General features: G+C 50.1%; 2 protein-coding genes and 1 long non-coding RNA gene across 4 annotated transcripts in view; 2 read left to right on the top strand and 1 right to left on the bottom strand.

The window, feature by feature from the left end:
* Window positions 1–22175, bottom strand: part of LOC310643138 — a 366287-nt gene that overhangs the window by 275303 nt on the left and 68809 nt on the right. The gene's annotated exons all lie outside the window — the stretch shown is intronic.
* VPS16 (VPS16 core subunit of CORVET and HOPS complexes) overlaps window positions 1–22175 on the top strand; it is a 45752-nt gene that overhangs the window by 17504 nt on the left and 6073 nt on the right. Inside the window, exons 14-21 of one of the 2 annotated variants that reach the window (XM_083367141.1) lie at window positions 93–201; window positions 1967–2064; window positions 3832–3939; window positions 4280–4357; window positions 6265–6434; window positions 8474–8570; window positions 9983–10086; window positions 11239–11415. In XM_083367141.1, the coding sequence (XP_083223267.1) occupies window positions 93–201; window positions 1967–2064; window positions 3832–3939; window positions 4280–4357; window positions 6265–6434; window positions 8474–8570; window positions 9983–10086; window positions 11239–11374 (900 nt within the window). In that variant the 3' untranslated portion in view covers window positions 11375–11415. Of the gene's footprint in view, window positions 1–92; window positions 202–1966; window positions 2065–3831; window positions 3940–4279; window positions 4358–6264; window positions 6435–8473; window positions 8571–9982; window positions 10087–11238; window positions 12500–22175 lie in introns of those variants that run through there. The other variant, XM_083367140.1, reaches the window with a different exon arrangement.
* The window catches only part of SMYD5 (SMYD family member 5), a 29869-nt gene continuing 23153 nt past the window's right edge, over window positions 15460–22175 (top strand). The window contains 1 exon segment of the mRNA XM_083367180.1: window positions 15460–15923. Coding sequence (XP_083223306.1) covers window positions 15822–15923 — 102 coding nt within the window. The 5' untranslated portion in view covers window positions 15460–15821.

Genomic DNA, 22175 nt, shown 5'->3' with positions numbered 1-22175 from the left:
CGTTTTCCAACCTTGGCAACTTGAAGACGTGTGAACTTCTAACTCCCAGAATCCCCTGACGGAAACCTTGTGGGGTTTTTTTTTTTTCACAGCTGCTGGAATACGAACCACGGCCGGGAAAGCAGGTTCCTCTTTTACTGACGATGAACAAAAGCCAGCTGGCACTGAGCAGAGCCATCGAGAGTGGGGACAGTGACCTGGGTAAATAGGGGCGGGGTGTCGGGTTGGGGGTGTCCATTACGTTTCATGTCCTCCAGCACAGCTGGGAGGCTTACGGGGCGAGGGGCCGGGGGGGGGGATGCTGCAGCCTCAATCAGGACTTCCCACTGTTTCGTCTTCTTTGTAAAAAGTTAACCTAGCATTGACCTGATATTTGTGTGTTTCAAACTTGGCAACTTTAAGAGGCATGGACTTCAACTCCCAGAATTCCCCGGCCTGCATGCTTTAAGATGGGAGAGGGAGAGAGAGAGAATGGGTGGTGATAGATATTGAGATAGATATTAAGATAGAAAGAGATCAGATAGATAGACAGATAGATAGATGATAGAGATAGATAGATAGATAGATAGATAGATAGATAGATAGATAGATAGATAGATAGACAGACAGACAGACAGACAGACAGACAGACAGACAGACAGACAGACAGACAGTTGATAAACAGATAGACAGGCAGACAATGAGAGAGAGAGATGATAGATAGATAATAGATAGAGAGATGAAAGATAGATGATAGAGATAGATAGATAATAGATGATAGTGATAGATGATAGATGATAGATACATAGATAATAGGTAGATAGACGATATAGATAGATGATAGAGATACATAATAGATGATAGAGATGAAAAAGATGATAGATGGATAGACAGATGATAAACAGACAGGCAGACAATGATAGAGAAAGATGATAGATAGATAGATAGATAGATAGATAGATAGATAGATAGATAGATAGATAGATAGATAGATGGATGGATGGATGGATGGATGGATAGATAGATAGATAGATAGATAGATAGATAGATAGATAGATAGATAGATAGATGATAGACAGATGATAGATAGTGTTGTGATTCAGGGTCAGCCTGTGGGTTCGGCAGTTGGGTCGGATGACTCAGAGGAGGAGGAGGGAGGTGTTGAAGACCTTGCTGAGGGGGTTGAAGATCTTGCTGATGAGAGCCCTCAGCCAGGCCCCTCCCACTTGGTCACCACGGAGACCCAGCTGTGTGAGCCTGACAGCGTGGATGAAGATGACCCACAGCTGGCCCTGTTCAAGGACGCCCGACGCAGGAGGCAGTCAATTAGGAGTAAACAGAGGAAGGCAATGGGGCTCCTCGGAAGGAGGCAGAGAGAAGCCACGCCCTGAACTCTATATAAGGGGAATGTGTGGGGAGGGCTGGTTTGCTGAAGGCAACCGCTTGGATAGTTCCTGTTTCTTAAAGCTCCTGTTTCTTGGTTTCTCTTGTTCCGTTTGTTTTTGTAGCAATAAATTTGGCAGGCGCAATTCCAGCCTCTTGCCTTCTTGTAAAAGGGGTTGTCCCTGCCTTTTCTGCAGGGCCGGTAGCAGGCTGGTACAGAACAGACAGGCAGACAATGATAGATAGATAGATAGATAGATAGATAGATAGATAGATAGATAGATAGATAGATAGATAGATAGATAGATAGATAGATAGAAAATCACAATAAAATTACAGTACAAATATAGAATGTCCAGCCATTTTAGCAATCTCTCTCTCTGAAGCCATGGCAGATTATGCTGAGATGCTAAGGCAAGTCTAGGAAGAAAAAAAAGGGGAATTCCCCCCCCCCCCAGCATCCCCTAGATGCATCTTGCCAGGAGAAGGCAAGAGCAAATTAATCCGCGGTCTGGGCTGAGAACTGCAGCCCCCATCCTCCCCAGCCGAGAGGATGGAGCAGGCCGGCAAACGTTCCCTCCTCTTTGTTTTTCTTCCTGCTCAGTTTACACCGTCATCTCCCGCCTGAAGGACGAACTCAGCCGGGGCGACTTCTTCATGGCTTTGCAGAATCAGCCGGTCGCCTTGAGCCTCTACCGTCAGGTGAGGCTTTGGACCAACCACACGGTCCGCTGCTAACGCTGGCCTGGCTGCCCAGAAGCCGGTTGAGATTCCAGAAACAGACCGGATCTTTAATCTGCGCACCTGGGAACATATGAATCTCCAGATTTGGGCTGGATGGTTCTGGGTGATTCTGGAGCTCATATCCAGCCCAAAATTCAAGCTGGACCCTCCTTGGTCACATGATGCTAATTCAGGCACCTGACTCATATTTATGACGGTCGCAGTGTCCCAGAGTCACGTGATCCCCTTTTGCGACCTTCCGACCAGCAAAGACAATGGGGAAGCCAGATTCACTTAACAACGGGGTTACTAACTTAACAACTGCAGTGATTCACAACAACCAGGGCAAAGAAAGGTCATAAAATGGAGCAAGACTCAGTGAACAAAATGTCTTAGTAACAGAAAATTGGGGCTCCATTACGGTCGTGAATCAAGGACTACCTGTAACCTGTTTGTTAAGTGGATCTGGCTTTCCCCGTTGTCAGAAGGTCGCAGAAGGGGATCACGTGATCCCCAGGACGTTGCAACCGTCACAAATACGCGTCACTTGCCAAGCATGCAAATTTTGATCGTGTGAGCATGGGGATGCTGCCACCGTCGTTAAATGTGAAAAATGGTCATAAGTCACTTTTTTCTGTGCTGTTGTAATTTCGAACAGTCACTAAACGAACTGCTGTAAGTTGAGGGCTGCCTGTAAAATTCAGATCGATGAGAGGGCCTTCGTTTTATTTTCCCTTTTGTTTTCAGAGCTCTACCAAGGGTGGGGAACTTTGGCTCTTTTATGACTCGTGGACTTCAACTCCCAGAATTCCTGAGCCAGCATGGGGAACTGTGGCCCCCTTATGACACGTGGACTTCAACTCCCAGAATTCCTGAGCCAGCATAGGGGAACTATGGCCCCTTCATGGCTTGTGGACTTCAACTCCCAGAATTCCTGAGCCAGCATGGGGGAACTATGGCCCCCTTATGACCTGTGGACTTCAACTCCCAGAATTCCTGAGCCAGCATGGGGGAACTAAGGCCCCTTCATGGCTTGTGGACTTCAACTCCCAGAATTCCTGAGCCAGCATGGGGAACTGTAGCCCCCTTATGACCTGTGGACTTCAACTCCCAGAATTCCTGAGCCAGCATGGGGGAACTATGGCCCCCTCATGACTCGTGGACTTCAACTCCCAGAATTCCTGAGCCAGCATGGGGGAACTATGGCCCTCTTATGACCTGTGGACTTCAACTCCCAGAATTCCTGAGCCAGCATGGGGGAACTAAGGCCCCTTCATGGCTTGTGGACTTCAACTCCCAGAATTCCTGAGCCAGCATGGGGAACTGTGGCCCCCTTATGACCTGTGGACTTCAACTCCCAGAATTCCTGAGCCAGCATGGGGAACTATGATCCCTTTGTGGCCTGTGGACTTCAACTCCCACGGCTGGCTCAGGAATTCTGGGAGTTGGAAGTCCACAAGTCATGAAAGAGCCAAGGTTCCCCACCTCTGCTCTAGGCTTTTAATAGACCAACGTGGCCCATTTTGGTCCCTTGAATAAGGAAATAAAATAAATCTGAGGTAAAAGCCGCCAAATAACTTCTCGTAACCTTCCTAGACTTACTCCAGGGTGAGAGGGGAAGCATATACGTTGAATAAAGAAACATAGTAAACAGATTAAAATGTTCCTAAATAGAAATAAAAGAATAGGAAGATGAATTGATTTATACCCAACCTTTTTCCATGGGTGACTCTTGTCCCTCCTCAGTTCTGCAAACACAAAGAGCCAAGCACACTCAAAGATCTTTACAACCAAGACGACAATCACCAGGAGCTGGGCAACTTCCACGTCCGTAGTAGCTACGTCAGCGAGAAGGTGGGTGCCGTTGCAATGGGGAGGGATCATTGCAGATTATTTTCCATTCTTTGCTTCTTGTCCTGCCTTCAGGTGCTTTGCAGGATAGGTTGACACCCCCCCCCCTTCCTTCGTTATTGCTCTAATTCAGGGGTCTTGAAACTTGGCCACTTTAAGACTTGTGGACTTCAACTCCCAGAATTCCTCAGCCAGAGGAATTCTGGGAGTTGAAGTCCACAAGTCTTAAAAGTGGCCAGGTTTCAAGACCCCTGTGTCTTGATTTTTTTTTATTTAAGTGCTTTCAGCTGCAGGCAGTTCTTGCAAGCTGGATTAAGCCTGCAGGACCTGTTTTCTTCCGCAGTGGATCGAGGGCCGTGTGGCCAGTCTGCAGAACGCGGCCGAGGAGTACTACAAAGCCAAGAATGAGTTTGCAGCCAAGGTGAGGGCACAGGGCGCCATTGGCCAAGGAGATTTGGATCTGGAGTACAGCACAAAGTGGGACCCGACTTTCCGCCGTGAAGCAAGTTAACTGAATCGTGGCCAATATTTTATTTATGTATTTATTTGTCTTCCGTCTTTATTATTCGTAACTCAAGCTGCTGAACATACCCAACACGCCTCCCTCCTCCCATTTTCCTTGCAACAACAACCCTGTGAGGTGGGTTGGGCTGAAAGAGAGGGACTGACCTGAAGTCACCCAGTTGGCTTTCATGCCAAAGGCAGGACTAGAACTCACTGTCTCCCAGTGATTGGCTCAAAGTCACCCAGTTGGATTTCCTGTCTAGGGTGGGACTAGAACTCACTGTCTCCCAGTGGTTTGCCCAAAGTCACCCAGTTGGATTTCCTGTCTAGGGTGGGACTAGAACTCACTGTCTCCCAGTGGTTTGCCCAAAGTCACCCAGTTGGGTTTCATGCCAAAGGTGGGATTAGAACTCACCATCTCCCAATAATTGGCTCAAAGCCACCCAGTTGGCTTTCATGCCAAAGGCGGGACTAGAACTCACCGTCTCCCAGTGATTGGCTCAAAGCCACCCAGTTGGCTTTCATGCCAAAGGCGGGACTAGAACTCACCGTCTCCCGGTGATTGGCTCAAAGTCACCCAGCCGATTTTCATGCCTAAGGCAAGACTAGAACTCCCCGTCTCTTGATTTCTAGCCTGGTGCCTTAACCAGTAGACCAAGCCAGCTTCTCTGGAAAAAAAAAATCTTTCCAAAATCTAAAATTTTAATTGTGTAAATGAGTGAAAGAAAATGTAAAAAAAAAAAACTGGAAAAGATTTCATGCTCTTCCTTTGCCATGGTTGTTAAGCGAGCAGCTGGAGTTGTTAAGTGAATCGCGAGGTCGTTCAACGCATCCAGCTTTGCCAATGGACTTCCGCCTTTCCTTGGACGTTGCAGTGATTTCAATTATTTTAATAATTCTGAATTAGTTCAACAACCTTACATTTGGAACTTTAAAAAGAGGCCTGCTAAAAGATCCCCCTCGTGCTTTTGAGTCCCAGGGATGGTGGTGGTGGGGAGGTTGGAGGGGGGGGAAACGAGTGTCACGGATGGACTGCAAGTAGTCTACCATGCTGAAGCCCTCGGGCCCCATCCTTGACCATGTCTGAAATCAGAATGGGGCAACTGCCACAGCCAACTCGCAATTTCATCCTTTAAGATCGTTAAAATATTATTTTCGTTTTTGTCATTTGCATTTCATTCTGTCTCTCCTTTGGCATTCTTTCTTTAATGGTTCTAATTCCACTATTTCTTCAATATTAGTGTAACTTTTGTCCCGTGGCAAGTTTTCCCATGGCGACTTGGCACTGACAGGTTGTCCGTGACGAGTTGGCCATTGAGAGTTGGGTGTGGCAAATTGGCCGTGGCAAGTTGGCCGTGGTAAGTTGGGCATGGCAACCTGGCTGTGGCAAGTTGGCTGTGATGAGTTGTCCGTGACAAGTTGTCCATGACATGTTGTCCATGGCAAATTGGCCGTGGCAAGTTGTTCATGACAAGTTGGCCACGGCAAGTTGGCCATAGCAAGTTGGCCATGACAGGTTGGTCGTGGCAAGTTGGCCATGATGGGTTGGCCATGACGAGTTGTCTATGGCAAATTGGCCATGGTGAGTTGTTCGTAACAACCTGGCCATGGCAAATTGGCCGTGGCGAGTTGACCACGAGGAGTTGGCTGTGGCAAATTGGCCGTGGCAAGTTGGCCATGACGGGTTGGCCATGACGAGTTGGCCGTGACGGGTTGGCCATGACGAGTTGGCTGTGGCAAGTTGGCTATGGCAAGTTGGCCGTGATGAATTGTCCTAGAACATGCCTGAAAAGGGATATCCTTTTTTCCTCTCCCACTCACCAGGCCACCGAAGACCAAATCAAGCTGTTACGTCAACAGCGTCGCTTTCAGGATGACTTTGACAAACCCTACGTGGACCTTTCCCTGCACGACACCGTCTACAACCTCATCCTGGATGGGAAGCACAAATTAGCCGAGCAACTCTACCGGGACTTCCGGATCCCCGATAAACGGTGAGGACAGTCCCCGGGACTGGGCTGTGGTCCGGGAAGGCCGGTGCAAAGGGCTTGACCCCCAGCCCACCTCAGCTGGTTTGAAAGGGGCAGCCCTTTTGCACGGGGAACTGCAATTGTGCTTCTCTTCCAAACCTAGAGGAACAAACTGGGATGGGTTCATGCAGGTGACTCAAGATAGTATAGTTCAAGGGTAGGCAACCTTGGGTCTTTCGTGACTTGTAGACTTCAACTGCCAGAATTCCTGAGTCAGTATGGCTGGCTCAGGAATTCTGGGTATTGGAGTTCACAAGTCATAAAAGAGCCAAGGTTGCCTACCCTTGAACTATACCATTTCAGACAAGTGAAGGGACCTTGGAGGTTGTCTAGTCCAACCCCCTGCTCAGGTAGGAAACCCTATAAATTTCAGACAAACGGTGGTCCGATCTTTTATTGAAAACCTCCAGTGATGGAGCACCCACGACTTCTGGTGGCAAGCTGTTCCACTGGTTAATTGTCCTCACTGTTAGGAAGTTTCTCCTTAGTTCCAGGTTGCTTCTCTCCTTGATAAGTTTCCATCCGTTGCTTCTTGTCCTGCCTTCGGGTGCTTTGGAGAATAGCTTGACTCCCTCTTCTTTGGGGCAGCCCCTGAGATACTGGAAGACTGCTCTCATGTCCCCCCTGGTCCTTCTTTTAATTAGACCTACTCAATTCCTACAACCTTCGAGAGGCATCTTGGAATCCTAGTGGACAATCGTTTAAGTATGAGTTCTTCATATCTTTCAGCCTCCATCCACCTAATCATCTTAGTTGCTCTTCTCTGCACTCTTTCCAGAGTCTCAACATCTTTTTTTTACATTGTGGCGACCACAACGGGACGCTGTATTCCAAGTGTGGCCTTACCAAGGCATCGTAAAGTGATATTAACACTTACTTACTTACTTACTTACTTACTTACTTACTTACTTACTTATTTATTTGACTTATATTCCGCCCTATTCCCATAGGACTCAGGGCGGTTTACAGGGCAGTTAAAACCATACAATACAAAAGTTAAAATAAATTTAAAACAATTAATTAAATTTAAGCCCAAAAGTTAAAACTTTAAAACCCAATTAAAAACCCCTCAGTCTAGGCCAGACAGCTCAGAGAGCCAAGTTTTTAGGTCCCGGCGAAATGAACGGAGGTCGGGGGCAGTCCTAGGTTCCATAGGAAGTTGGTTCCAAAGGGCAGGCGCACCCACAGAGAAGGCCCTCTCTCTGGGAGTCACCTGCCGGCAATCCTTCACCGGCGGTACCCTAAGAAGGCCCTCGCTGTGGGAGCGCACAGGACGATGGGGAGTTAATGCCGGCAGCAGGAGTTCCCTCAAATATCCAGGACCCAAGCCATTTAGGGCTTGATAGGTCATCACCAGCACCTTGAATCTCACCCGGAGGGCAACCGGGAGCCAATGCAGCTTGCAGAGAAGAGGTGTTACGTGGGAGTATCAGGGGGCCCCCATCACAACTCGCGCGGCCACATTCTGCACCAGCTGAAGCCTCCGCGTGGTCCTCAAGGGCAGCCCCATGTAGAGAGCGTTGCGTCCCTCTGTTGACGCAGCCTAGCACTGTGTTGGCTTTTTTGGCAGCTGCAGCACACAGCTGGCTCCTATTTAAGGGATCGTCCATTAGGACTCTTAGATCCCTCTGGCAGTTAGCTTGACTTGGTGATTAGATCCCAGAATTTACTTAATGCTTTGAACGAGATGTGCCTTGTGGTCTGCTTGGGTAATGAGATTCCAGAAGATTTAAACCAGGGGTGTCCAACCTTGACAACCTTAAGACTTGTGGAGTTCAAAACCCAGAATTCCCCTGCTGGCTGGGGAATTCTGGGTTTTGAACTCCACAAGTCTTAAGGTTGTCAAGGTTGGACACCCCTGGTTTAAAGTCTGTATGAAGATGGACTGGAACGAGATAACTCACACGTTCTAGTTTTGGCGTTCCTCAAAAAGGCGCGGGTGGAGAACCTCAAGTTTGGGGCTGGATGTTAGTTCTTGGTCTGTTTCTTTGCCGTCTTGACAGGTTCTGGTGGCTGAAGATCAGCGCCTTGGCGGAACAGGGGGCCTGGGAAGATCTAGAGAAGTTCTCCAAGTCCAAAAAGTCACCTATTGGCTACCTGGTGAGAAGATGATGGGGCGAAGGTGGCGGGTCTTTTTGTCTTACTCAACGCTCTTGAATTCTACCAACTTTCATGAATGGGTATCCCCCGTGAAAAGTAGACAGATCAAGGAAAAGACACCGCCAAGATCCCAGAAACGTGCCTGGATTTTTGTAGGGTGGATTCCCTACAAAAGGTAGGTGGATCTGAGATCCCAGCCTTCCAGAGTCGGCGGTGCCGTTGATGAGAACTCTGGGAATTGACCTCCGTCATTGGGAACGGTTCTTCCAATGTCTCTTGAGTGGCTCTTGATGACCTTGTCCAAATTCTTTGAGGCCAAGGGAGTCAAGTTTCAATATTCTCCTTTTTTGGGGGGTCCGTGTCCTGTTTCCCCAGAGCAGAATAACTCTTTCTCCTCTCTCGGCCCTTTCTCAAAACCAGGCCTCAGTTTATTGCTGCTTTCTTTTTATTTACTGGGGAGTTTTATTTAAGGTAGAGAAGAAATCAAAGAATCAGACAGGAAAAGAAAAGAGGGGGGGAGGGAGGGAGGGAGGGAGGGGAAAAGGATGGATGGAAAGAGGGAGGAAGGGGGAAAGGATGAATAGAAGGAAAGGGAGGGAGGGAGGAGGAGGGAAGGAAAGGAAGAAAGGATGAATGGAAAGGGAGGGGGAGGGAGGGAAGGAAAGAAGGAAAAAGGGAGGAAGGAAGGAAAAGGGGAGGGAAGGGAGGAAGGGGAAAGGGAGGAAGGGGGAAAGGATGAATAGAAGGAAAGGGAGGGAGGGAGGGAGGAAGGGAGGGAGGGAGGGAGGGGAGAGGGAAGCAAGGAAGGAAGAAACAGGGAAGGAAGGGGGAAAGATGAATGGAAAGAGGGAGGGGGAGTGAAGCAAGGAAGGAAAGGAAGGAAGGAAAAAGAGGAAGGAAAGGAAGAAAGGATGAATGGAAAGGGAGGGGGAGGGAGGGAAGGAAGGAAGGAAGGAAAAGGGGGGGGAGGGAAGGGAGGAAGGGGGAAAGGATGAGTAGAAGGAAAGGAAGGGAGGGAAAGAGGGAGGGAGGGAGGGAAGAAGGAAGGAGGAAGAATAGGAGGGAAGGAGGGAAGGAAGGAGGAGGAAAAGGAGGAAAACCAGAAAGAAAGATAAAGATGCAAGAAAAGAAAAAGTAATGGGGAAAACCCCAATGTCAGTGAAATATAACGACTTCTGTCCTTATTAACAAATAGCAAAAAACAAACAACCTTTCCCTCTTAAAATCCCTTCCCATTTTTCTTGGCGGAAGCTTCAACTGATCGGGAAACACCCCCTCAAGGCCAGAAAACTCCCCCCCCCCTAAAAAAAAAAAAGCCTAAGAGTCGGCCTTTGTCTTATCTCTCGGGATTTGCCCGGCGACACTTTTGCCCGCGATCACCGCGTGGTCCCCTTTCCTCCCTTTTTTTACAGCCCTTTGCAGAGATCAGCACGAAGTACGGCAACCCCGGCGAGGCCAAGAAATACGTCGCCCGGGTGACCCCCGAACAGAAAGTCAAGGCTTTCCTCTTGGTGGGGTAGGTAGCAAGCGTGCCCACCCCCAACCCCACAAATCCCCGAATCTCAGCCCTACGACGTTCCCGAGCGGCGGCATCCGAGATGCGAGGACCGGAGCTTTTCCCGCTCCCCTGACCGAACCTGTCAATCAGCGGGGTGCATTTTTTTAGACAATTTCAGGGGGGGGGGAAGTCCTACCTAGAGGAGACATGGGAGACCCCCGACAAAAAGCATCGCAAAGTGCGGGGGGTCACCCCCCCCAAAACGCGGTGTCCAGAGCCGGAGAATAGATTTGACTCAACACCCATCGCCACCAACCCAAAAAAGAGCAGATTTGGGTGGAAAATTAAGGCAGGGAGGAGTGGGGCGGTGGCGCTGGTTTCTTAAAGGGGTGGGCAGGCTGCTGTCCTGTGGGCGAGTCTGGGCAGGCAGCCATCTGTCAGGGCGGCTAGCATCTGGTTTCCTGCCTTCGGCCGGAGTTGGATAAAACGAGTGTTTTCTCCCACGTGGCCCCTTTAAGACGGGTGGACTTCAACTCCCAGAATTCCCCCAGTCTTAAAGGGGCCACGTCGGAGAAAACACTGAACTACTAGGCCAGGGGTCGGCAACCTCGGCTCTTTTATGACTCGTGGACTTCAACTCCCAGAATTCCTGAGCCAGCTACGCTGGCTCAGGAATTCTGGGAGTTGAAGTCCACGAGTCATAAAAGAGCCGAGGTTGCCGACCCCTTTACTAGGCGATCACAAGGGGTCCCAACCCCTATTTGTGATTTCGAAGCCGAGCAGAATCCGAACCTAGAGGCCAAAATAATAACATTTTTTTTAAAAAAAAACAAACAGGGTTTTGTATCCAAATACGTTCGTCCTGTTGGATCAGAGGTAGCTTTTTTAAAATAAAAAATAAAAAATAAAATAAATAAATAAATAAATAAATAAATAAATAAATAAATAAGAAGGAAAGCTGAGTTCTTCTCCCAAGAAAACCCTGAGGGATTAGCTCGCTGGCTTATGAGACGCACCCTCATGAGGACTAGTCACCGAGCGTTCCCCATTGGGCAAAAATTACCTCGGGGGGGTGGTGGGGGTGGTGGAAGTAATCTTGGGCTTTGGACTTCTTTTAAATGTCCTTTTTTTTTTTAAATTTTAATCTTTTCCTTCCTTCCGTGGCCGTAGGGACTTCGGCCAGGCTGCCGAAGCGGCCGCCGAGCGCAAGAACGAAGGAGAAATGAACCTGATCCTCTCCAAGTGCAGCGACGCCAGCGTGGCGGCCAAACTGGAGCAAGCAAAGGCTCAACTGGGAAAGAAATGAGCTTTTCCTGCGCCGCCCCCCCGGCTGCTTCTCCTGCCCCCGGGTGCCCCCCCCCCAAAAAAGCCACGGGAATCCGTTGGACCTTTCCGCTCTCGGCCCTAGCCCGGAAGCAGCTTTGCAGCCTTTCTGGAGTTTGGGACTACGGTCTCCATCATCCCCAGCCAGCCCCCCCCCAATGCATCTGCAAGGAGCGAGTTGCGGAAGGAACTGAAATGGGAGACTGGGGTCCTGGTGGGCTGGGGGGGGAAGATTTGAACACCCCCCCCTTTTAAGATGGGGTGCCCTGAATGTTTTGAGTGCTGATTTTTTTTGGGGGGGGGCGGTGGATGAGAAAAGAACACCCCTTTCTCTTCTTCCTTCCTCTTTCCTTCCTCACTTCCTCCCTCCCCTCCTTCCTTTTCCTTCCTTCCTCCCTCCCTCTCTCCCTTCCTTCCTCTTTTCCTTCCTTCCTCCATTTCTTCTTTTCCTTCCTTCCTCCCTCCCTCCATTCCTTTCCCTTCCTTCTTTCCCTCCCTCCCTCCCTTCTTTTCCTTCCCTCTTTCCTTTTCTTTCTCACTTTCTTTGGGTCTTCTGACTTGTGGCTTGCACCCCCGCATTCCTTCAATATGGGCCCACTTCCCAGAAAATCACCCCTTGGTGCTCCATCCATTTTTGGAAACCAAAGCAACTGCGTCTGGGAAATGGGTGGCCTTTTTTTTTTTTGCCCAGTTGGATATCCATCTGGCATCCTGAAGGGCAGACCAATAATTCAACTGGTGTGGTTCGGTTTGGGTTTTAAGGTTTCTTTTGTGTGAATTTGCCATCTCGGAGGAGTGCAGAGAAGGAGAAACCATTTCCAAAAGACGCTCGTTTTCTTGGTGTTTATTCCTTGTTCTAGCATACCCTGCCCTAACAATTTGGTGTGTGTGTGTGTGTGTGTGTGTGTGTGTGTGTGTGTGTGTGTGTGTGTTTAAAATCCAGTTGGAGGCATTTCAAGGCCATTTCTTGGCCCTCCTGCATCAAATAATTGAGCTGAAAGGTTGGAGAAATTCTCGGTTATCGTCCTCCCCCTGCCCCAAATTTTGGCCCTCCCAATGCTTTCGTTTTCCCAGAAAGGCGGATGGATATAAAAAGTTTCCTTTGAAATGAGCAGATTTTGTGTCGACTTTGTGGACAAGGCCGGGTGGTTTGATTGGCACGGGAGATGGGCGAGAGTGACTGGCATAAAGTCACCCAGCCGGCTTTCATGCCTATGGCAGGACTAGAACTCACAGTCACCTGGTGATCGGCCCAAAGTCACCCAGCTGGCTTTCATGCCTAAGGTGATTGATTTGATTGATTTTATTAAATTTATATGCTGCTCTTCTCCCTGAGGACTCAGGGCAGCTCACAACCATAAAAATTAAAAAAACATAAAAGTAGAAAATTTAAAAAAGAATTAAACAGATGCAATAAATACAAGACAATTTAACCCAGTAAAAAGCCTAATTAAAAAACGTAGTCAGTCCAGGCCTGCTTGTTGGAACAACCAGGTCTTCAGGTCACGGCGGAAGGACCAAAGGTCAGGGGCTGTCGGCAGCTCCAGGCGGGACTAGAACTCACAGTCGCCTGGTGATTGGCCCAGTCACTCAGCTGGCTTTCATGCCTAAGGCGGCACTAGAACTCACAGTCGCCTGGTGATTGGCCCAAAGTCACCCAGCTGGCTTTCGTGCCTAAGGCGGGACTAGAACTCACAGTCGCCTGGTGATTGGCCCAAAGTCACCCAGCTGGCTTTCATGCCTATGGCGGGACTAGAACTCACAGTCGCCTGGTGATCAGCCCAAAGTCACCCAGCTGGCTTTCATGCCTAAGGCGGGACTAGAACTCACTTTCTCCTGGTGATCGGCCCAAAGTCACCCAGCTGGCTTTCATGCCTAAGGTGGGACTAGAACTCACTGTCTCCTGCTGATTGGCCCAAGGTCACCTGGTTGGCTTTCATGCCTAAGGCGTGACTATAATTCACAGTCACCTGGTGATTAGCCCAAAGTCACCCAGCTGGCTTTCATGCCTAAGGCAGGACTAGAACTCAGTCGCCTGGTGATCGGCCCAAAGTCACCCAGCTGGCTTTCATGCCTAAGGCAGGACTAGAACTCACCGTCTCCTGCTGATTGGCCCAAGGTCACCCGGTTGGCTTTCATGCCTAAGGCGGGACTAGAATTCACAGTCGCCTGGTGATCAGCCCAAAGTCACCCAGCTGACTGTCATGCCTAAGGCAGGACTAGAACTCACCATCTCCTGCTGATTGGTCCAAGGTCACCCGGCTGGCTTTCATGCCTAAGGCGGGACTAGAACTCACAGTCGCCTGGTGATCGGCCCAAAGTCACCCGGCTGGCTTTCACGCCTAAGAAAGAGCTAGAACTTTGCATCACTTTTTAGAGTCTGCCTTTAAGGTCGGATCGATGCTGATCTGTAAGATGTGACGGTCCGGTAAAAGCAGCAGGTTCAAAAACAGCCTATCCTAAATGGCCAATTTTGGGAGACGAGGAAAAACAAAATGCCCCTTTTTCGGAAGGGACCTTGGAGATCTTCTAGTCCAACCCCCAGCTCAAGCAGACCTTATATATGGTAATTCTGGACAAATGGCTGTCCAGGCTCTCCTTCAAAGCCTCCAGTGATGGAGCGCCCACCGCTTCTAGAGGCAGGTGGTCCCACTGGTTAATTGTTGGTTTGAGAAAGAAGAACTGCATTTATCATTTCCACCTCCCCACCCCCAACCTTTCCTTTCGCACAGGTGGCCCCTGGATGCATCTACCTGCCTACCCATCCATCCATCTCTCTCTCCCTCCCTCTGTCCACCCATCTTATCCATCTCTCCATCCATATTTCTCCCTGTGAGATGGCCTGACGAGACCGACGGTTCGTTGAGGTGCTTCCAAAGTAAAAAAGGCAGCACGCAGGGATGCAATCAGGTGAAAGCTTTATTTAAAGATAGAGTAAAGAGTTCCCTGGCATGGAGGCATCCACGCCTGGGTTGAGCTCATGGATCATTCCCAGAGGGAGCTTGAACAAGAAGGCAACAAGAGAGGGAGCAGCCCCTGAGCAGAGGTTTTTATGGGGGTCCCCAGCCCCTCCCTTACCAATGAGAGTAAGGGGGCTGGAGGGCCATTAACTCTCTCCAATGGGGCTGCAGGGGCCGGAGACCCCTGACCCACCAGTGGGAGCAAAGGTGCCTCTTTGCTCCCATCTGATGACCTTTTGGGGAACTGCCATGGCTGGCACAAAAACATCTAACACTCCCTCCCTCTGCCCACCTATCCATCCCTCTATCAAGCTATCAGTCTATCAATCTATCTATCTATCTCTATCCTTCCACCATCTATCCCTTCATCCATCCATCCCTCCATCCTTGGTGGAGCAGTGGGCTAATGCCTCCTTCAGTAACCCCAGCTGCCTGCCATTAGTGCAGGTTCGAGTCCCACCAGGCTCAAGGTTGACTCAGCCTTCCGTCCTTCCCAGGTAGGTAAAATGAGGACCCAGATTGTTGGGGGCAATAAGCTGACTTTGTAATAATGCCGCTTGGGGGGGTGTGTGAAAGCCCTAATAAGCAGGCATGTACATAGAATGAAGGCTGTTGCTAAGCTTGTAAGCCGCCCTGAGTCTTCGGAGAAGGGCGGGATATAAATGGAATTAAAATAAAAATAAAAATAAATAATGCCGCTTGGGGGGGGCCGAAAGCCCTAATAAGCAGGCGTATACATAGAATGAAGGCTATTGCTAAGCACATTGGTCTGTGCTTAAATTGTAAGCCGCCCTGAGTCTTCGGAGAAGGGCGGGATATAAATGGGATTAAAATAAATAAATAAAATAAATCCTTCCCCCCACCCACCCCCCTACCTACCTAATCTACTCTCTCTCCATCCATATCCGTCCCTCCCTTCCTCTATCAGATCCCTCATCCATCCATCTACATTTTCCCCTCCCTTCTCTCTCTCTCCATCCATCCTTTCCTTCCCTCCCTCTCTCTCTCTCTCCCTCTCTCTCTCTCATTCTCTCTCTCACTCTCTCTCTCATTCTCTCTCTCTCTCATTCTCTCTCTCTCTCTCTCTCTCTCCCTTCTCTTTCTCTCTCTCTCTCTCTCCCTCTCTCTCTCATTCTCTCTCTCTGTCTCTCTCTCTCCCTCTCTCTCTCTCACACACTCTCTCTCTCTCTCATTCTCTCTCTCTCTCTCATTCTCTCTCTCTCTCTCTCTCTCCCTCCCTCCCTCTCTCTCTCTCTCTCTCTCATTCTCTCTGTCTCTCTCTCTCTCACTCTCTCTCTCTCTCTCTCTCATTCTCTCTCTCCCTCTCTCTCTCCACCTCTCTTCCTCCCTCCTTCCCTTTGTCCACCCAGCGGGCGCCAGCTTGGAGGGCGGCGCGGCGGCTTCCCGGGCCGGGCCGGGCTCCTCCTCCTCCTCCTCCTTCCCCGGGAGGGCCGGGCGAGCGGGCCGAAGATGGCGGCTCCCAGCGGCGATCCCTTCGCCTTCTGCCTGGAAGCGCCCCCCGGCCAAGCCCCCCGACGCGCCCTGGAGCTGCGCCTGAGCGGCGGGGCCAAGGTGAGCGCGGCAGGCATCGGCAAGCGGGCGCCCGCAGCAAGAGCCCTGGTCGTGCCTGGGGAGGGAGGGGGGTCTCCTGCGGGGCTTCCGACGGAGAGGGGCGTGGGGGGGGAGGGAGGGGGTCGAGCGGCTGGCCGACACGCGGGGACCCCTCCCCACGGCCGGAGCCTTTCCCACGTGCGCCCGCCAGGCGTCGTCTGAACCGGGCTGGAGGAGTTAGAAGCCAGCCAGGATTGGCTCCTTCCGCTGGGGCTGGGCTGGGCTGGGCTGGGGGGGGGATTCTTTTTGTTACATGTTTTGTGCCAGCCATGGCAGTTCCCCAAATAGGTCATCAGATGGAGCAAAGAGGCTTCTTTGCTCCCCTGCAGCAGCCCCATTGGCGAGAGAGTTTTATGGCTAGGGAGGGGCCGAGACCCCCCATAAATACCTCTGCCCAGGGGCTGCTTCTTTTGTTCTAGCTCTGCTTCTCTTTCTATCTATCTTCTATCTTACAAGCATGGATGCTTCCATGCCATATAGCTCTTTTTATATAACCTGTCGATGAATAAAGCTTCATAATGACTGCATCTATGCATTCTGCCTATTTCACTTTGGAAGCACCTTAACGTTCCATCGATCTCTTGTGAAAGCTGCTTTACAAGTTGGTAGCAGAGAGGATGGTTAAAGGGAACGCTTCCAAAGCCTGCAGCTAATGCCTAGATTTGAAACTGAAATGGATGGCCGGAAATCGCAGATTGTGACCAGGAGTCTTCAATCAAGATTAACAGCTCTAGCCCCTGAAGCAAGCCCCGCTCCAGGTGAGAGCACAGATGGCCTCCTTCTGCACGCCACAGAGGGAAGCTTGGAAGTTTTACAGTCCGCCCAAGACTGTCAAGATGCAGCAGAAGCGCTCCGGGCCCAACGCAAGCAACGCGTGGATCAAATGTCTACACCAGAATGCAAGGAACTGCTTCTAAAACTCCTTGAAGTACAGGAGACCCCACAAGCCTCTCCACGAAGGACATCAGTGCAGAAGGACTATGGATGCCGGGTAAGCCCCCCCTCAGCCATCACGAGGCCCCTCAATATGGCGCCTGCCACCCTGAGTAACCCCGGGACCCCAGGGCTTTCGGCGCGAAATACCCTGCCTAACCGCGACCTCCAGCTTCCTGGGGCAACAGGAAACAAGATGGCTGCGCCCAGGGAGACCGCATGGCCCGGCACAGGAAGCAAGATGGCAGCCCCCTGTGCGCCCACATTTTCTAACAAAGAAAGGCCTCAACTTAGTCTGGAGGCCCAGCAACCCCTGGCATCCTGCCATAGCAACATGCAAACTCCTGGGCTCTCTCCAGCAGAAACCCTCGTGAGCTATGATGGCAATAAGACTGCTCATTACCCCCCAAGGCCCCCGACCCTCTCTCCGGGGCCCCCAGTCTTCCTTTCGCCCCCGCCCAGGCACTCTCCTTACTTGGCCTTTGGGGGGGGGGTTGGCCCCCTCCTCCAGCATCGGCTTTAGCCATCCCCAAGGTCTTCAAGGCAATCCAGGGCTGGGGAGGCTCCAGGAAGGATTTCCAGAGCATTTTAAAAACCAAGTGCCGGCCGGCAATCTTGGGCTCCGCCCACCCCCTGATCACATGTTTTCCGGACATGCCCAGTACGGGCTTTTTAACCCAGAAGGGGGGCCATCTGAAAATCAGAGAAATATACCACCAACGCCCACTAGAGGGGTACCTTTACCATTTTTTTCAATGCCAACCTCCCAAATGCTCCAAGAATGGGATAATACGTTTCTAATTGCATCCCCGTTGCCTCCAAACTTTGAAAAATTGAAAATTGGGGGTGAGAACTATCACAGTTGGAATAGAAATTTGCAGGTATGTCTATTGAAGGATGGGATTCTTGAAATGGCCCTGAACCCACCACCTTTCCCGTGGAGCTCACGAGAAGAGTGGCTTCATAGACAGACTTTTTCCACTCTGATGGAGTCCATCGATGATAATATGTTCCCTAGCATTCCAGATGGACTCACAGCTTGCGCAGCCTTGCACTTATTATACAATTTATTCAACAGCAAGAGCATGGGTTCTCTCACCAGACTCACAACTGAGTTTTACAACACAAGACTCAGGTTTGGGGCCAGCATGGCAGAACATCTTGGAAAATTAAAATCCCTCAGGGCGCAACTAATGTCCAAAAATTACCGAATACCTGAAGAGAACTTGGTCGCAGTTATTGTGGCTTCCCTGGACAAAAGTTGGAACAATTTTATTATTTCCCTGGAAGGGGGCAGGGATGGACCCATGCCTCTGTCCTACCTCGAGGGCAGACTCATTGACGAAGATAGCAGACGTAGACATACAGGAGAATACAACAGAGTCACCAGCCAGCCAGCCAACACACGACACCGCAACTCAGAGCGGGTTAATGCTCTACTCAAGTGTTTCACCTGTGGCTCTGAGGGGCACCTCAAGAAGGACTGCCCCCATTTTCAACAAGGCCCCAAGCGTGGTCCCAATCAAGGTAGGGGCAAGGGACAAGGTAGGGGCCGTGGCGGGGCCAAAAGTACTAACAATCTTGTGTCTACCTGTGCCCCCACCACAAGAGCTGATAGCTCCACTGACTTATGGTTGCTGGACTCTGGAGCTTCATCTCACATTACTAATGTGAGTCAAGGTTTTAAAAGGGTAAAGAAAATGAAATCATCTGTCAAGGTGGCCAACGGTGATAAAGCTTTGGTTATTGGGGAGGGCACGGTTTCTCTACCCGGGCTTGGAAAAGTTGAAGGTGTCTTACACGCGCCCTCTATTGCCAACAACCTGTTGAGCATTATCAAGTTATGTGACGATGACAGGGTGGAAGTTTTATTTCGCAAAGGGGGAGGTCATGTCACCCGGGACCAGAGGGTCATTGGAAATATAGCCATCATAGATGATTTGCCATATTTCTCCCCCTTAGAAGGGGCCTCACAGACAACCCCAAGGCTGCTTAACGACCGCAAGGGTGAAGCGGTTGCATCCAAGCCCCCACAGCAAGGCAGTGTGGATAAGAAATCCCAACCTCAGCTGTCACCTGAAGCACCGCTCAAGGCTACCAAAGCCAAGAGGGTGTCAGTCGGGAAGCCACTCCACGATAAGTGTGCCCATATATTGCACCGAAGATTAGGTCATGCAAGCTTCCCTGTAGTTAAAAAGATGGGAGAGTTTGCTGAGGGAGTCCAGCTCAAAGATTGTGAGGTATTCCTGGACTGTGCAATCTGTAAGAAGTCAAAGAGGAAAGCTGCGCCTATCCCAAAAACATCACTGCGTAAGACCCAATTCCCATATCAACTAGTTCATGTTGATTTGGTCGGGCCTTTCACACCATCTCTAGGGAAAAGTCAGTATTTTCTCACTGCAGTTGATGATTTTTCACGGTACGGGCATGTGTATATCCTCACAGAAAAATCTGGAGCTTTTGATGCCATAAAATCACTCTACAACCTTGTAGAGACCCAGTATAAAACCAAGATTGCACAACTGCAGAGCGACCGCGGGGCTGAGTTCATGTCCCGAAAATTCCAGGACTGGGTAAAGCGTAAGGGCATCCGCCATTTTCTTACCGCGCCTTTCACCCCCGCTCAGAATGGTGTGGCAGAGAAAAGAAATGGAGTCCTACAAACTATGATGCGTAGTCTGATTGCAGACGCAGGGGTCGCAGAATCATACTGGGCAGAAGCGGTAAAATACGCCAATTATACCTTAAACCGCACTTGGAGCAGTGTTGTGAACCAGACCCCATATTTCCTAGTTCATGGTAGGAAACCAAATCTTGGACATTTACGTGTTTTTGGGTCCTATGCATGGGTTCACATCCCCAAGCAGCTGCGGAAGAAGGGGAGATCTGTCTCCCAGAGACTGAGGTTCTTGGGCTACGCTCCTGGCTCCAAGGCCTACCGTTTCCTGGGAGAAGGGGGCAGGATTGTGACTTCCCAATCTGCCTCCTTCGAAGAGGACTCCAATTGGGCCCAGATACACTCCAATGATCTGAGCCCATATATCAACTGTCCCAGCAAGGGCACACCGACTACGACATCACCTGAGACTTCCACATACCCTGCCACCGACGAAAGTGTGGAACAAGACGAAGATGTCATCCCACCTGGTTCAGATGGGGAGGATGAACCGTCCAGTTCCCCAACAACGCCTCAGAAACCCGCGGAAGGAAAAGGCGGTGAATGGCAGAAGGTAAGGAGGTCAAAGCGGTCCAACAAAGGCATCCCGCCAAGGAGAATTGACATTGGGCACATCGCGTCTGTTAACAGCGTTGTGGTCACCCCAAAATCCTTCTCTGACATCCAGGAGCTGCCCATCGAAGAACAGGAGAAATGGCAGCTCGCGATGGAGAAGGAAATGCAGAGCTTAAAACAACTCAAGGTCTTCACCCCCCAGCAACCTCCAAAGGAGAGGAAAGTCATTGGCACAAGGTGGGTTTACAAGGCAAAACCACTTGCCAATGGCCTCTACCTGTATAAGGCCCGTTTGGTAGCTCAGGGATTCGCCCAACGCTATATGGAAGACTATGGCGAGACATACTCTCCAACTGTCCGGGCAGAGAGCGTCAAGACCGCCCTCGTGACTGCAGCTGCTCTGGGGGAGGAAGTCTTCCAATTCGACATCCAGACGGCTTACCTCCACGCCAAATTGGACCGGCAGATCTACGTGAAGGCCCCTCCTGGCTACCAGCAAGAAGGGGAAAATACATGGTTACTTCACAAAGGGTTATATGGTCTCAAGCAGTCAGGGAAACTATGGTATGACTGCCTTAGAAAAAGTTTAGAACGAGTTGGCTTCACTGCATCCCGTGCAGATAAATGTGTTTTCACACGCAACTCAAAGGGTACCACAGAAAGGGTGTTAGTTTATGTGGATGACCTACTATATGTAGGACCTGACAAGGAAGGGTGTGATGAATTTGCCAAGGCCCTGGAAGAAAAGTTTACTTTGAAATCTTTGGGGCGGGTTGATAAGTACTTGGGTGTGCATATTTTGGCCACTAAGGGGGGGTTCGCTCTATCTCAAAAAGAAAAGATAGAGGAGTTATTGGCCAAATGCAAAATGGCAGAATCTAATCCTACGCACAGCCCAATGCAAAGCGACTTTTACAACCATACTCACAAGGACGGTCCTGAGTTCACAGATAATACGCTTTACAGATCTGTGATTGGCTCCTTGCTATACATCAGCAATTGGAGCAGGCCTGACATAGCTTTAGCTGTAAATCTATTGTCCAGGCATGTGGAACACCCAAAGGAATTCCACTGGACTGCTGTTAAGAGGGTACTTAGGTACCTCAGGGGCACGACCGATGCCCTCCTTGTGCTGGAACCAGAGAAGGGGGAGACGGCCCAGCTCTTTGCTTACTCAGACGCAGACTGGGCTGGCGACACCAAAAGTAGGCGGAGCACTTCTGGTATTCTCATATTGCTAAATGGCTGCCCAATACATTGGCATGTTAGGCAGCAAAAATTTGTTTCTTGCTCCACGGCCGAGGCTGAATATGCCAGCCTGTCAGACACGGCCAATGATTTGACTTGGTTCAATGAGCTGATAACGAGTATCTGGGCAGCTCCTCCTCTGCCCATCCAAATTCTAGAGGACAACACAGCTGCCATTGCAATCTCGGAGGCTTATGCAGTAGGCTCTAGATCTCGCCACATAGACATACGCTATAAAAATGTCAGACAGCTTGTCAAAGAGGGTTTTATACGTGTAGAGCACTGTAACACAGTTGACCAGATAGCTGATCTGTTCACCAAACCTCTTCCCATTGACCGGCACAACCTTCTGTGTAAGCGTTTGTGTTTGGCCTTCTGAATGTTTTTATACATGTCTATGACACCTGCTTGCCCCTCACACACATTCACTGGTCCCTGTCATTGGCTGGCAAGAAGGGGAATTGTTACATGTTTTGTGCCAGCCATGGCAGTTCCCCAAATAGGTCATCAGATGGAGCAAAGAGGCTTCTTTGCTCCCCTGCAGCAGCCCCATTGGCGAGAGAGTTTTATGGCTAGGGAGGGGCCGAGACCCCCCATAAATACCTCTGCCCAGGGGCTGCTTCTTTTGTTCTAGCTCTGCTTCTCTTTCTATCTATCTTCTATCTTACAAGCATGGATGCTTCCATGCCATATAGCTCTTTTTATATAACCTGTCGATGAATAAAGCTTCATAATGACTGCATCTATGCATTCTGCCTATTTCACTTTGGAAGCACCTTAACGTTCCATCGATCTCTTGT

The sequence above is a fragment of the Vipera ursinii genome, assembly GCF_947247035.1.
Source record: "Vipera ursinii genome assembly, chromosome: 7".
Lineage (NCBI taxonomy): Eukaryota > Metazoa > Chordata > Lepidosauria > Squamata > Viperidae > Vipera > Vipera ursinii.
The sequence above is the reverse complement of the archived record's forward strand: the minus strand, read 5'-3'. Positions and strand labels throughout refer to the sequence as shown.